Below are 15,411 nucleotides of genomic sequence, written 5' to 3'. Positions count from 1 at the left end.
AAAATTTGCATACTTAAATGCTTTTTAAATTATTTTTTTTGTTTGGGGACAGCGTTTTGCACCAATTTTGTAGAATGGCCCATATATATATATATATATATATATATATATATATATATATATATATATATATATATATATATATATATATATATATATATATATATATATATATATATATATATATATATAAATGCAAATAAAAAGGCAGGCGCCCACTGAATGTATTACACTGTGCTAAAGGCCTACCTAAGGTGTCTACCGCGCCAGGGATGACTTTTACAGTCTGATTGGACCCTTCTCTCTCACCAGACATCGTTCATCCAACTCCATTGGACCGTCGATACGGCTCTGGCGCGTGGTTGTGATTCCTAGTCTCCCATTGGCCAGAAACCCGCGGGACTTGGTAGCGCTGGATGTCATCTGTGAGATGTGATTGGACAGGAAACCAGGCTGTATGCTCCTCTGTCGTCATCATCATATAAAAATACACTTCTACCGGACTGGAGTGGTGGGCTGGATACAGACAGAAACGGAGTAGTACCTCGTACCAATACTGAAGTGAACGTAACAAACAGGTGAGAAACTTAATGTACGGTCTGCTGTCTCATATTTTAAATTCTGATTCAACTTGGAGTCTTTGTGAAATTTTAAGATTGAATCATAAATAGAGTTAAAGTTTTGCAAAGTAACTCACCTAACTAACACATCTATAATACAGTTGTTATACAAATGTGATAAGACATTACTTATTTAATGGTAATCAAGCTAATATGGTAAATTCTAGACCTATGAGTTGGTTAGGAACATAGACTGTAGGTAAGGAAACGGGTCCGTCAGCTATTTGGTCCGACTGGTACAAACAACTGGTAGAAATTATGCTTCCCCCCTCGTCTTAAAAGCAGTCAAATTCGGTGTCCTGAATGTCGTTTTTATGCAAATGTAGTTTCACACAAATGTATTTTAACGTCTCTACTTGTTTAGGTAACGAACCAGATTGTGACAGTAAATTCGGACATGGACGACTTAAATTCCAGAAAATCCAATTGCCCTTTCACCCAGTTCTGTTCTCCTCAATCCTTATCTGGTCTCGTGTCTCCCAAACACAAGCTTTGTGTTGCTGTAGCTGACAGTCGTAGACTTAACACGAATCGAAATTAAACTACCCTGTCAATGTCCTGCTTGTGCCTTTTTAATTAGCAAGCGTTAGCTACTTTTGTTTGTGGTTTGCTGTCTCTTTTGTTAGCTAGCAACGACACTGGCATTTGGTTAGAAGAATATAAACTTCATGTAAAGCTGATAGGAATTCATATCTCAACCACTTGTCATACTAGTCTAGTGCAGCTCTCTTGCATCTCTACTTACAGCATTAATGTTTCAATTACCTCTTGTATGGCTGTTTAAGAAAATGGTGGTCACAAAGTTGCTGTTGGTCTGGTTCAGGATAATTCACTGAGATGTTATACACCTGGAGTATTCAAAATTGCCAGATGGTGATCTCCCCCATGGGCCTCGGCCAGCAGCGGACCCGGGTTCTATTCCAGCCTGCGGTCGTTCTCGGCATGTCACTCACCCGCTCTGCCCCATTTCAACTCTGTCTCTACACTATCAATAAAGCATAAAAATGCCAAAAAAAAAAATCTTATTTTCTTTTTTTTAAATAACCCATATTTACAGATCCCCCATAAAAGAACATAGAGGGACGCCCTACCAACTGAGCTAAGGGCGCCCCCGTAAGGGTTATTATTCTGCAAGCATTTTTAGTAGAATGCTTTTTGACCTACATAACAAATGTTTTCACAGTGGAATTTTTTTAGGGGGGATCTGGTGTCGGTGTGTGTCCACCCTATACACCCATTCCAACGTTAGCAGTCAAGAGGCATTGCAGTTACAATTTAAAGTAGCAGTATGCAATCACTAACAACCCATTTATCAAATTAATATAATGCTTAACATAAAACCCCTTCTCAAACCATTCAGGATGCCTGGATCAACCCCAAATAGCTGCTTGGGGCCATGGCCCAAAGATGTGGGTATTATTGCCATGGAACTGTACATCCCGTCTCAGTATGTGGACCAGGCTGAACTGGAGCAGTTTGATGGCGTGACAGCAGGTAAATACACAATTGGCCTAGGTCAAGCTCGGATGGGCTTCTGCTCAGACTGCGAGGATATCAACTCTTTGTGCCTGACGGTGGTCCAGAGGCTGATGGAAAGGAACAGCCTGTCCTACGACAGCATTGGTCGATTAGAGGTTGGTACTGAGACCATCATTGACAAGTCAAAGTCTGTCAAGACTGTCATCATGCAGCTGTTCGAGGACTCTGGCAATACAGATGTGGAAGGCATTGACACTACAAACGCCTGCTATGGTGGTACAGCTGCACTCTTCAATGCTGTCAACTGGGTTGAGTCCAGCTCATGGGATGGTAAGTGAACAAATTTGCATTAAATGTACAATATGTAATTTTCAGCTGCAATGGGGCTCGTGATTAAAAAAAATAACAAAAGACGGAGTTTGATGACATGGTATTGTTTGCAAGGGATCATGGGAGATTGTGCCTTCACCCATTGTAAATGAAAATCTAGTTGCACCGATTCCCACGAGGAGCGTGCAAATTCAACATAAACCACATTAAAAACCCAGATAGATTGGATAAACAAACACGTTATTAAGGTTTCTATGTGTAAATTGAGGCTGGTAAAGGGAAGGGGCTCTCCTCCCATCCTCCAACTCACACTGGGAAGCGCTAAGAAAAAATACCTCATGTAAAATATCAACACCTAGGCGCCGAAGTCCATCCCAAAACGATACAATGAAATGCAAAAACACAACTGTACGAGTGCAGCACTAAGCTTTGAATGCTAGGACTTTATAACATTTCTATGTCTCTGCTTAAATGATATTTTCTACTTTTTTTATATATATACAGTCATATGAAAAAGTTTGGGAACCCCTCTCAGCCGGCATTATAATTGACTCTGCTTTCACAAAAAAAAATATAAAAGTGGTATGTCTTTAATTTACCAGGAACAGTTAAGTACTGGGATGTTTTCCAAACAAAGATTTTTTGAAAAGCAGTATTTGGTTGTATGAAATAAAATAAAATGTGAAAAACTGGCTGTGCAAAAATATGGGTACCCTTGTGGTTTTGTTGATTTTAATGCCTGTAACAGCATGTAAAACTGATGACTTTAAACACAAAGTTGGTTGGATTATGTTGTTAAGCCTTGAACCTCATAGAATTGTCTGTTTAATCATGAGAAAATGTATTTTAGGTGCCTAAATGCAAGTTGCACTTCTTTGACTCTCTGCTGAAGTGAAACAGAATGGGATCATCAAAACAGCTCCCAAAAGATCTGAAAAACAAAGATTGTTCACTGTCATGGTTTAGGGGAAGGCTACAAGAAGCTTTCCCAAAGGTTTCAATTGTCAATTTCTACTGTAGGGAACGTTGTCAGGAAATGGAAGGACACAGGCATAGTGGCAGTTAAACCCAGGCATGGCAGACCAAGAAAAAAAAAGGAGCGGCATAGGTGGAGGATTGTGAGAATGGTTGCACACAACCCACAGATCACCTCCAAAGGCCTGCAAGAACATCTGGCTGCAGATGGTGCATCTGTACATCGTTCAACAATTCAGCGCAATTTGCACCAAAACATCTGCTTTTTATAAAGACCAAATAACTTAATTTTTGTCTCATCAGTCCAAAGCATTTTCTTCCAATATGAAGCTGGCTTGTCTAAATGAGCTTTTGCATACTCCATGCAACTGTATCTGTGGTGTGGGCGCAGAAAGGGCTTCCTTCTCATCACCCGGCCATACAGATGTTTTGGAGCAAATTGCACTGAATGGTAGAACCATGTACAGATACACAATCTGCAGCCAGATGTTCTTGCAGGTCTTTGGAGGTGATCTTTGGGTTGTGTGCAACCATTCTCACAATCCGCCGCATATGCCGCTCTTGTACTTTTCTTGGTCTGCTAGACCTGGGCTTAACTGCAACTGTGCCTGTGTCCTTCCATTCCCTGACAACGTTCCTTACAGTAGAAATTGACAATTGAAACCTTTGGGAAAGCTTCTTGTAGCCTTCCCCTAAACCATGACAATGAATAATCTTTGTTTTTAAGATCTTTTGGGAGCTGTTTTGATGATCTCATTCTGTCTCACTTCAGCAGAGAGTCAAAGAGAAGTGCAACTTGCATTTAGGCACCTAAAATACATTTTCTCATGATTAAACAGACAATTCTATGAGGTTCAAGGCTTAACAACATAATCCAACCAACTTTGTGTTTAAAATCATCAGTTTTACAGGCTGTTACATGCATTAAAATCAACAAAACCACAAGGGTACCCATATTTTTGCACAGCCAGTTTTTCACATTTTATTTTATTTCATACAACCAAATACTGCTTTTCAAAAAATCTTTGTTTGGAAAACATCCCAGTACTTAGCTGTTCCTGGTAAATTAAAGACATACCACTTTTATATTTTTTTTGTGAAAGCAGAGTCAATTATAATGCCGGCTGAGAGGGGTTCCCAAACTTTTTCATATGATTGTATATACTCACTCGCCACTTTATTAGGTACAGCAGTTAAATTTCCTCTTAACACATAACTAATCAGCCAATCACATGGCAAAAACTCAATGGCCCTCATTTATCAACCGCGCGTAGACCAGAAAAGTGGGTGTACGCACATTTCCATTCAAACCTCGGCATTTATCAATATGGATGTGAGCGTAGGATACGCTCAAATCCCACGGCAGCTCTCAGCTCGTGTACGCAAGTTTGTAAACTGCATGGACTCACAGTGCAGGCTGTGCCGGGTAGCCGATGACTTTGTAGGACAATTATTAGAAGAAAATACAAATGCAGTGTTTGCTCAGACCGAAATGAAGATATTAATCACTTAAAAATGTGCAGCTTATGGTGTGCAACTGAGTAGGAGCACTGATTCAATAGTGCGCACACCGGCCACTTAGGAGCGCTGTATGGGACTGCGTAAGGGCAGTTATCTCCGACTTGGAGCAGCTGGGGGGACACTGAGGCACGGGGGCTGCATTCATTCAAAATGTTAGCCTAAGTATTAAATATGTAGGCTATACAGTACGCTGCTCTTTATGATTTAAAAAATACACGGCACAACATTCAGCTTAACATTTTATTTATTTATTTTATTGACGCACTTTTGAGATGTTAGTTCCTCTTTTAATGTGTCATTGATTGCTTAAGCGAGCAATTTATTTCCACCATTAACCGGCACGTTTTGGCTTGTTTTTCCGATCTGCTGGTGGAGAGGACGGTGGGCGCTCTCACAGCTGATCGTTGCCGGGTCGGTTTGTGCTGACGGCCGGGCTGACCACTCGTGCCAAGCGCATGCTGTCATACAGTAAAACGCAAAATGTGTTATTTTTAGTTTTTAAAACCCTTTTGAGTAGTGCTATCTAAAAGGGCCAATACATTCTAATCATTCAAATCTCTGCATACGTATATTTCTTTCATCATCGGACAGTTGGTGCGTCTTTTTCTCCTCTACCACTTATATTATGCCCGCACCTCCAGTTGGTTGCATTTCAGATCAGCAACACGCTTTTTAAGTGGCGATTTGAGTCAGACCACTTTTTCTTCATCTATTTAAAGAAATGGCGACATATAATTGTACATGCTGTTTTATAGCATTTGAGCGATACTGAAGTAAACCTGAAATGAAAAATCCTCAGCTGGAGATCGTTTGTTGTCAACACCAACGCTGTTGACCGCAGCAGTTATTTCCTTCCTAACTGCTGCCTTCTGTCGTTCTTTGATGCCGCGTGTAATGTTCCGAAATGAAACTCTTTTTTTTTTTTCTACTTTCGCTGTTATTCTGTCAATTTCTACTTCAGAGAAGTTTCTTTTCTTTGCCGTAATGCGCATATCCATGTCGTAAAACCTCTGGGCGAGGCCTCTAAACTGAGAAAATATAGGGGCGTGATATTCAAATAACGACTGTTTTCAGCCACCGCATTTATCAATAATGGCCTTGCTTGCGTATGCCGAGATTGGCGAGATACGACTGTTTGATAAATCCCACGCGATACCTGTCGTAGGGAGGTATTTGCGCCAGAATCTGCACCAGTTTCCACGCAAGTTTGATAAATGAGGGCCATTGCATGCAATAGAAGATTGGAAAAATCATGACTGGTTTGATGAGACTCCATTTCAGTTACTTTGAGTGAAAAGTTGCACAACTTAGGCCACTCTCCCCTATATTATTTGTTTTTATTGAAGAAGCTGACTCAGGGAGATTCGCACAAGAATTCTAATGTACCTGTACTGTCCTGTACCTGGGCAAATGGCAATAAACATATTCTATTCTATTCTTTTCATTTCTGATTTAGGAAATTGATGCAAAGTTACATTTGTGATGTTTTAGTACATAAATCAAAAGTATACAGTACTCTGCAAAGGTTTTAGCTCGATGTGAAAAAATTATAACTAAGAATGCTTTCAAAAATATAAATAGGGGAGAGTGGCCTAAGTTGTGCAACTTTTCACTCAAAGTGAAAAACACGGCACAGACAGTGCAATGCTTTATGCAGCATAAAGTTAAAACGCTCGTCCAAGACTGATGTTTAATCACCTTAGAAACACAAAAGCCTTGCGCGAGCGAAGCAGCGATTCACCCGGTGCAACTCTGTGACAGTGTGACAGTTGGTAACGGTGTCATTCACAGTGACACCTCGCCGGTGAGGGCCGCCGCGCAAAAAAAACTTTAGTTTGACAGCTAAAATGATAACGGGAGATATCCTGTCCGTTAACGCTGTTAAAGGCTCCTACGGTCTGATTGCATTTCTCGAGCCTGAATACACAGCCATGTCGGCAAACTGACAGCGCGACTACATGTCCAGTGAGCCGCCTCCCCCCGTTAGTTTCAGTCTACAGACGAAAAAGTTACAATCACCTCCTAAGCATGGACATCGTTTAAAGCCTCTCATTGTTATGATCAGGGCTTTGATGCAAATTCTGAAGTCTGGACATTACGGTGGGAGCTGTGGTGCAGTTTTTTTTAGAGCAACTCAACCTGCACTGCAAAAAATTAAGAAAGGCAATAAGTCGATCTTTTTGTAGATTCATCCTCATATAACTATAGGCCCTAAGTCAAGGTATAAATCAGTGAGTGGTTCACAAATTAATTCCTAGTAAAATATTAATTTTAGTGAAAAGTGAGGGTATACTTTTAAGCTTGACTGTTTAAAGGAGTAAGACAACACTTTGATGGATTTGATCAGAATATATCTTTCACAGACACATTCATTCAGCCTTACTCCTTCAAAACTCAACTTTATCAAAATAAATTACTTGTTACACTCGGTGGCTTACTGCAACAGTTTTGTGTGATTTTCATTCTCTTGTAAATTTTTAGTTTTAGGGATTAGATGTTTCTAGAATCAGTCTTGATGTGCGCCTTCTCCTCATGCTTCCTTCCTATAGGTCGTTATGCTTTGGTGGTAGCAGGGGACATTGCTGTCTATGCCACTGGAAGCGCGCGGCCCACAGGGGGTGCTGGTGCAGTGGCCATGCTGGTCGGGCCTAATGCACCTTTGGTCTTCGAACGAGGTCAGTTAAATGATTGTTTTGCTCGCTTTTTAAACCACCACTGACAGACTTACTGAAGACCCCACTGGTACTAAGCTGATCTTAGCGACCAAGTTGTTACTTAGTACTTTATATTTGTACCATGTCCCTCAAGTTTTAATTTAATCTTCTCAACTTTTCACCTGTCTATAATAGCCGTTTGTTTGACATTTTTTTTTTTTTTACAAGATGCAGTGTTAAGATGAGTCATTGTATGGGTTAATCAGTTGAACTGTATACGAAGTAACTACTTTGTTAACAGCGTTACCCTTTTTTAACATTAGCATTACATGAATTTTATTCGTACAGTATAGACAGGGCTCCAGAGTCTAGACTAACTTTTTTTACTAGGAGCACTGCAATTTTAGGGGCAAAAAATTTAAGAACATGCCTTTTTAACTGAAATGCAATGCAATTATTCACATACATTTTACATACAATTATTTCATATACAGGCTGCTTGACAGTATGTGAACCCCTGGAGCTGTTTTAAATGTTATTGAGTTCAACCATTATTAATTCATTTTTATCAATACCAGTATTTTTTATATGAAATAACAGATGTTCCACATTTTCTTTTTCGGAAAATCAATTGTTAGTTACAATTGTATTGTATGTGCAAACGTTTGGGAACCCTGAGCTGCATTGCTTAAATCGAGCAGTTAAACACAATCAGGTGGGACAAATTTAGTGAGGAAATGGACCAATGTAATGAGAGATCTTTAGGGAAGAAATTGGGCGGCACTAGATAAAACAGAGATCAAACCAGGTAATTTTAGGCTCACCAAAGTGAACTCATACAGGTCAGACATGCCAAGAGGAAAGGAAATCTAAGAGGATCTCAAGAATAGAGTTGTGATGTTGCACATTTGTTTGGGGACAGCTATAAATGCATTTAAAAAAAGTTTGAGCTCTATCGGTCCACAGTGAGGAACAATCATCTACAAATGGAGAGCTTTACGGCCTCTGCACACATCCTGCGTCTACCTCTGGAGCGCGTCGCCTTACCTTACTGCTGCGTCTCTCGGACTTTTCTCGGACACACATGGAACATCTCAGCAGCAGCTGCTGCTGCAGCGCTGCTTCTAAAAGCCCTATCTTTCTACATAGAGTTTTCATAGATAATTCCCATTAAAAATGAAGTTCTTTCCTGTCATTTATGATGCATATGATTTATATTGAGTCTAATATTGAGTCTGGACAGTAATCCGTGCGCCCCATTGCCTTTTTCTTTTTTTTTTAAATTTTCGCTTGTTGGAAGTCTTATTTTGAAAGGGACACACCAGGAAATGGTGAAACTACAGTGAATGCTGCCGGTATGAAGTCAATATGACTCACAGCAGAGTATTTCTCTATCAGTTAAAGCAGAGAGACCCGAGAGAGACGCGCGGCTCTCAGAAAAAAATAGGCGAGCCTCCTGAGGTAAAGGGGAGCGTCGCTGCAGACGTGCCTCCGACGCGCATCAGCAGTGCGTCTGAGGTTGGATGTGTGCCCGCTCTAGGTTGATTACACGGTCAGTGACAAAAAGTCAGACGCAGACGCGAGGTAGACGCGCAGTAGAGGTAGGATGTGTGTGGAGGCCGTTAAAGAGCACCTATTATGCTTTTTCAACTTTTAAGACCTATAAATGTTGTTATAATGATTTATAGTCATGTTTAACCATACTAAAGTGTCAAATGATGACTTGCATGCATTTAGATATATTCCCTGCTGACCGTCTGGGGTGGCTGTGCAGAGCGCTAAACATTAGGAACGCCGGTCGCGATTCACTTGTTCACATTTACGGGATTTATCTATGTAGATCAATCTGGATTTTCCATGTATGGTAATGCTGCAACGTGCTCAGGCACGCTCCTGCCATGCCCCCACCTGCCTGCTCAAATCTGCCCGCGCGCTGCTGAAAGTCTTCCGGAAGGTAACCAATCACAACGGAGTGGGGTTGGCAGGAGGCGGGCGAGGGGGTGGAGATGGACGAAGCCCAGTGTTGCCAGATAATGCTGAAAGCCCCAGATGAGAGGAAGCATTTCCCGAAAATCTACATAGTTTTTTGTGCTGTGATTCGTGTCAGGTTGCTCTATAGGTGTCATAAATGAGAAATTAAGACCAGAAAAGTAGTATAATAGGAGATCTTTAAGAGTGACTGAACATCTGCCTAGAAGTGGACTTCCTTCAAAAATATCCACAAGCGCCAAAAGAAAAGTGATTTTTCAGGTGAAAGCCAACCCAAACATTACATCTGTAGATTCTGCAGTCCATTTACCACCACCAGGTTCTTTTGGTGGTAGGCAGAGTTGCGTTTTTGCCCAAACATGGCCGTTTTGGTTATGACCAAACAGTTCAATTTTGGACTAATACAGTGGTCCCCAACCTTTTTTGGGCTGTGACCCCATTTTGACATCAAAAATTTCTGGGGACCCCAGATAATTTTTTTTCTCTAATTAGTTTTTTGATCCTGTTTGTTATACCGTGTTGCAAATGCAGAGTAGCCAAGATTAGTGCACAAATTGACATCCCCGCACATCGTTTTTACCATTTCGATAGCAGCTGGCAATATTAATGTCTTAGCAATACTATGCCTTTTGAGTTTGAATTTGGGAGACTGTGGTGGGGACCCTGGACCTTCTAGGGGGGTCCGGGGGAATGCTCCCCCGGAAGAAAAATATTAACCTTTTAAAGCAAAGTTCATCAATCTGGTGCACATTGAGAATAAAACTAAGGCTAAATCAACTGTGTCCATGTGAGCTATTTAGTACTTTTTTTCTTGAATAATTTTTGGAAGCACAGAATTACCAAAAAGCTGAAAGTACAGGTTTAAAAAGTCCAGTCAGCTTTGTGAATTTTTTAAATAATCCCTTATCCCGAAGCTCCTTCTCTCTTTGAAGTCTTTGTTTATTTATTTTTTTATGACTCAATATAGGCCCCTGATCTTCGTGGCCCTGAACAATGTTTTTAAAAAAATATCATGAATGTGATAGGGGCCTGATCTCCATACGCCCCCCTCTACGAAGATCAGGGGCCTATCATGAGCCAGTCAATAATTTATTTTTAAATAATATTTTTTGGGTTCTTCAAAGATCAGGGGCCAGTGTTGGGAAACACTGGACTAATATGTCCACAGAATAGACTTCCAGAAGACATCAGGTGTCTCCAGGGGCTATATGGCAACATTGTGACAAGTAGTTTTGTTCTTTTTTGAGAGCAGAGGCTTCTTCAGCAACCCTCCCATGAAAGCCATGTTGACTGAGTTTTCTTGTAATTGTGGAACCATGCACATCTGTACCAGATGCTGCAAGAGAGGTCTTCAAATTATGAGATGTAATGTTAGGGTTGGCTTTTACCTGAAAAATCACTTTTCTTCTGGCGCTTGTGGATATTTTTGAAGGAAGTCCACTTCTAGGCAGATGTTTAGTCACTCTTAAAGCTCTCCATTTGTAGATGATTTGCCTCACGGTGGACCGATGGAGCTCAAACACTTTTAAAATGTATTTATAGCTGTCCCCAGACAAATGTGCAACATCACAACTCTTTTCCTGAGATCCTCTGAGATTTCCTTTCCTCTTGGCATGTCTGACCTGTATGGGTTCGCTTTGGTGAGCCTAAACTGACCTGGTTTTATCTATGTTTTATCTAGTGCCGCCCAATTTCTTCCCTAAAGATCTCTCATTACATTGGTCCATTTCATCACTCAATTTGTCCAACCTGAACATGTTTACCTGCTCGATTTATGCAATGCAGATCAGGGTTCACAAACTTTTGCACATACAAAAGTTGGCAAATCATTTGTTTTAACAAACGATTTCCAGAAAAGAAAAATGTGGAATTGATAAACACACACCTGTTATTATTATATAAACTGCTAGTGTTGATAAAAATGTATTAATAATAGTGAAACTATTTCAAAAATAGTTCCAAACTGCTGAAGGGGTTCACAAACTTTCAAGCAGCACTGTATATTAGGCCTACTATTCAATTATTTGGTAATAAATACAAAGAAAACTTACAGAAATTGCAATTTCCTATGTGACAATGTTCAATGTCACATAGGTGAATTATTGCTAACAAAGAAATAACATTTCTGGCTGGCTGCTGCACCTGGCTTGAGGCTGCTATCAAGTCAGACTGGATGCACAGACAAGCCGCAATCATCTTAATTATTCAACATGATGAAGGAATTATAATTTTAAAAGAAATGTTAGCAAAATGTCCGTCACTTAATACTATTTGTAAAAAATAAAAAGCTTAAAAAATGGTCGCAAAATACAATTGGTGGCAGTCTGGAGCTCTGATAGATGTAATTGAAGGATGCTGAAGGAGCTGAATTGAGTGTGTGTAAAGTGAAGTGTGAGTTTGTGATTGACAACTACTGTGGCTTTGGTGCAGGTCTGCGAGGAACGCACATGCAGCATGCATATGACTTCTACAAGCCAGATCTGGTGTCGGAATACCCTGTGGTGGATGGCAAATTGTCGATAGAATGTTACCTAAGTGCCTTGGATCGCTGCTATTCTGTGTATCGCAACAAGATTCAGGCACAGTGGCAAAGAGGTGGGTTAAAATGGTTATATATATGATCAATACATACTCATCCTCCTACATTCAAAGTGTTCCGCATAGGCTTGATGGTTCTCTTACAGTTAGAAAAGCTAAAAACACTTTAAGCCAAGATGGCCACTTTTATCAGGTGCAGATATATGAATGTACAGGAAATATGTGTGCATGTTTTGTTTTCTGAATTACCTGTTCATTCTCATCACTGCTCCATGTTGGTCAGACATCCGAAGACCTTTTTTAAAACGTCTACAAGTACAGATATAAGGTTCCAGCAGAAAACACATGATACTACAACATTAAAGCAATATCTGTTACGGTTATGCATTTTCTTGACTTGTTCAATCTTCAGTGACTTTCTGTAGGAAGTGCTGTTGCTAAAATGCATGGTTAGAAATGTCTTCTGGAGGGACTGGTTGGACAATCACTTAAGAGGCTTTCGGACATACTTGTATGCTGTGCTAAGAAGTTTACCTCAGTTTAGTGACCATGCATTTTTTTTTCAAGATAAGCTTCAAATGTGTCAACATCTACAATATCTTAAAACACAAGGCTATTAAGGAAAGATTATAGACCATTAATTTGCAGCACAACATGTCCATCTCTGCTCTCTGGGCTTGATATAATGGGCTGTGTTTCCATGAGCTCTTTGACATGTGAACTTAACTTAATCATTCTTCTTCTTGGCAGAGGGTTCAGAAAAGCGCTTCAGCCTGGACGATTTTGGCTATCTAGTCTTCCATTCTCCATATTGCAAGCTGGTGCAGAAGTCGTTGGCTAGACTGATGCTAAATGACTTTCTGATCCACCCCAGCCCAAACACTGAGACCGGACCCTTCACAGGCCTTGAAGCCTTCAGGTACACCCATAAAAGTACAGTTGCCGTCCTTAAATTAAAAACACGTATTCATTAAATTCCTGCTTTAGAGGATAAAAAGGGGATATCTTATCAAATTAGACTGTGTAAAGATAGGTTCTTAAGTTCTTGTGTGTACAGAAAATAAGCGGCTGAATTAATTAACACCTTCTGACCAGATTTGGTGGAAGGCGCAAGTTCCAGTTAAGCTTGATTTATGACACACAAAGATAAATGTGTCTTACTGCTTGAGTTTAATTAATGAAATCATGTTTCTCGCATGATTATTGGGTGTATCTTAAAGGGATACTTCAGTATTTTTGAAGTGGGGTTGTATGAGGTTCTTAATTATGCATAGTTAGTCTGTTACCTTATGGAGATGGCAATCAGCGCAGTCATTTTTAGGAGTTTGGGAGAAGTTTGTTTGTTTATAAATATTAATATTCGAATATATTCAAATATGTTTTAATAATATTTTGACCATTTAATGCCTTCAGTAAGTAAATCTGTTGCGCCTCTCTGTATAAATGTGTCCGCTGCGGAACAGGGGCGAGTGTGAAGTTCCATAGCCTACGTTCTAATCATGCGACCATGTTAGCAGTAATGTAAATGTTAACATTAACCACAACGGCCTGATATCCCGTAAAAATCGCCAAAGAAAAGGAACGGCGTATAATCTAGCTGGTTATAAGGTCAGCTGCTCAATCCAAACCCCCTCACTTCATTTTCCAGAGTGTATGAGTTAGGGATGCACCGAAATGAAAATTCTTGGCCGAAACCGAATAAAATTAAACAGTTGGCCGAAACCGAATACCGAAAGAGGCTTTTGCAGTTTTGTTTATTTATTTTGCCAATTCTTTCAACATTGCATACATGAACTCCCAAATTTTCTCCTCAAACATAGCCTACAACTAAAAAGCAACCCTAAATAAATAAAGAAACAGTAAAACCTTCAAATCTTAGAGTAAAATTAACATTTTACAAGGAATTTAATTGTGAACCACTCATTGATTTGTACCTTGACTTAGGCTATATGAGGATTAATCTACAAAAAGATCGATTTATTGCCTTTTTAAAAAAAATTTGCAGTGCAGGTTGAGTTGCTCTAAAAAAAAGTGTAGCCTACCACAGCTCCCACCATAATGTTCAGACTTCAGAATTTGCATCAAAGCCCTATTATCATAACAATGAGAGGCCATGCTTAAACGATGTCCATGCTTAGGAGGTGAGTGTAACTTTTTCGGCTGTAGACTGAAACTTAACGGGGGGAGGCGGCTCACTGGACATATCGCGCAGTCAGTTTGCCGACATGGCTCTGTGTATTCAGGCTCGAGAAATGCAATCAGATCGAAGGAGCCTTTCCCCCCAACAGGGATATCTCCGGTTGTCATTTTAGCCGTCAAACCAGAGTTTTTTTGCACTGCGGCTCTCACCGGCGAGGTGTCACTGTGAATGACACCGTTACCAACCGTCACTGAGTTTCACCGGGTGAATCGCTCGCGCAAGGCTTATGTGTTTCTAAGGTGATTTAACAACAGTCTTAGACTAGCGTTTTAACTTTATGGTGCTTAAAGCATTGCATTGCATTGCGTGTTTTATCCAGTTAAAAAAAAATGCTCCCACACTGGACTCTGACATTTTCATGTTCGGAAAGCCATACTACTCGTCCTACTCATACTCATTTTGACTTCAATTTGAGTATGTGACGGTTGGGTTGGGTTATGCGAGAAATTCCCGGATGAGTACTAACTTTCGGGAAGATTTTGAGTATGTATCAATTGGATACTTTTCCTACTCAACCGCCCCACAATGCACTGGGTAAATTCTACCCGCACAGGAAAATTAAATATTTTCGAGCAAGTTGCTAGGCAACGACATTGTTTGGGGTTAGAGAAGCTTTATTTCCCTGTCTGAAAGTTTCTTTTTTTACTTCTCCCCTTTTGGTTCTCGTATGAATTGGTGGTGTCATGGTAGTCTAAATTTTTTTTGTAAGGAAAAATACCTAAAACTCTTTATCATTAGGCTGCCATTGAAATGTTTCCCAATTTCAACTATATTAGGCCTACTGATGATGTATTGCCAGCGTGTGTGTGTGCGTGTGCGTGTGTGCGTGTGTGTGTGTGTGTGTGTGTGTGTGTGTGTGTGTGTGTGTGTGTGTGTGTGTGTGTGTGTGTGTGTGTGTGTGTGTGTGTGTGTGTGTGTGTGTGTGTGTGTGTGTGTGTGTGTGTGTGTGTGTGTGTGTGTGTGTGTGTGTGTGTGTGTGTGTGTGTGTGTGTGTGTGTGTGTGTGTGTGTGTGTGTGTGTGTGTGTGTGTGTGTGTGTGTGTGTGTGTGTGTCTGCAACACTACAAGGGTGACTTCTGCTGCAGAGATCTTTCCCAAACTCATGC

The 15,411-nt window shown here is 40.4% G+C and overlaps 1 protein-coding gene across 1 annotated transcript in view; it reads left to right on the top strand.

Annotated features, from left to right (window-relative positions):
• Positions 1-465: 465 nt before the first annotated feature.
• The window catches only part of hmgcs1 (3-hydroxy-3-methylglutaryl-CoA synthase 1 (soluble)), a 32,771-nt gene continuing 17,825 nt past the window's right edge, over positions 466-15,411 (top strand). Inside the window, exons 1-5 of the mRNA XM_080047222.1 lie at positions 466-578; positions 1,981-2,429; positions 7,475-7,600; positions 11,999-12,163; positions 12,857-13,025. Of these exons, the coding sequence (XP_079903348.1) occupies positions 1,982-2,429; positions 7,475-7,600; positions 11,999-12,163; positions 12,857-13,025 (908 nt within the window). The 5' untranslated portion in view covers positions 466-578; position 1,981. The remainder of the gene's footprint in view (positions 579-1,980; positions 2,430-7,474; positions 7,601-11,998; positions 12,164-12,856; positions 13,026-15,411) is intronic.

This window comes from Ammodytes marinus (genome assembly GCF_949987685.1).
Source record: "Ammodytes marinus genome assembly, chromosome: 18".
NCBI classification, from domain to species: domain Eukaryota; kingdom Metazoa; phylum Chordata; class Actinopteri; order Uranoscopiformes; family Ammodytidae; genus Ammodytes; species Ammodytes marinus.
The sequence above is the reverse complement of the archived record's forward strand: the minus strand, read 5'-3'. Positions and strand labels throughout refer to the sequence as shown.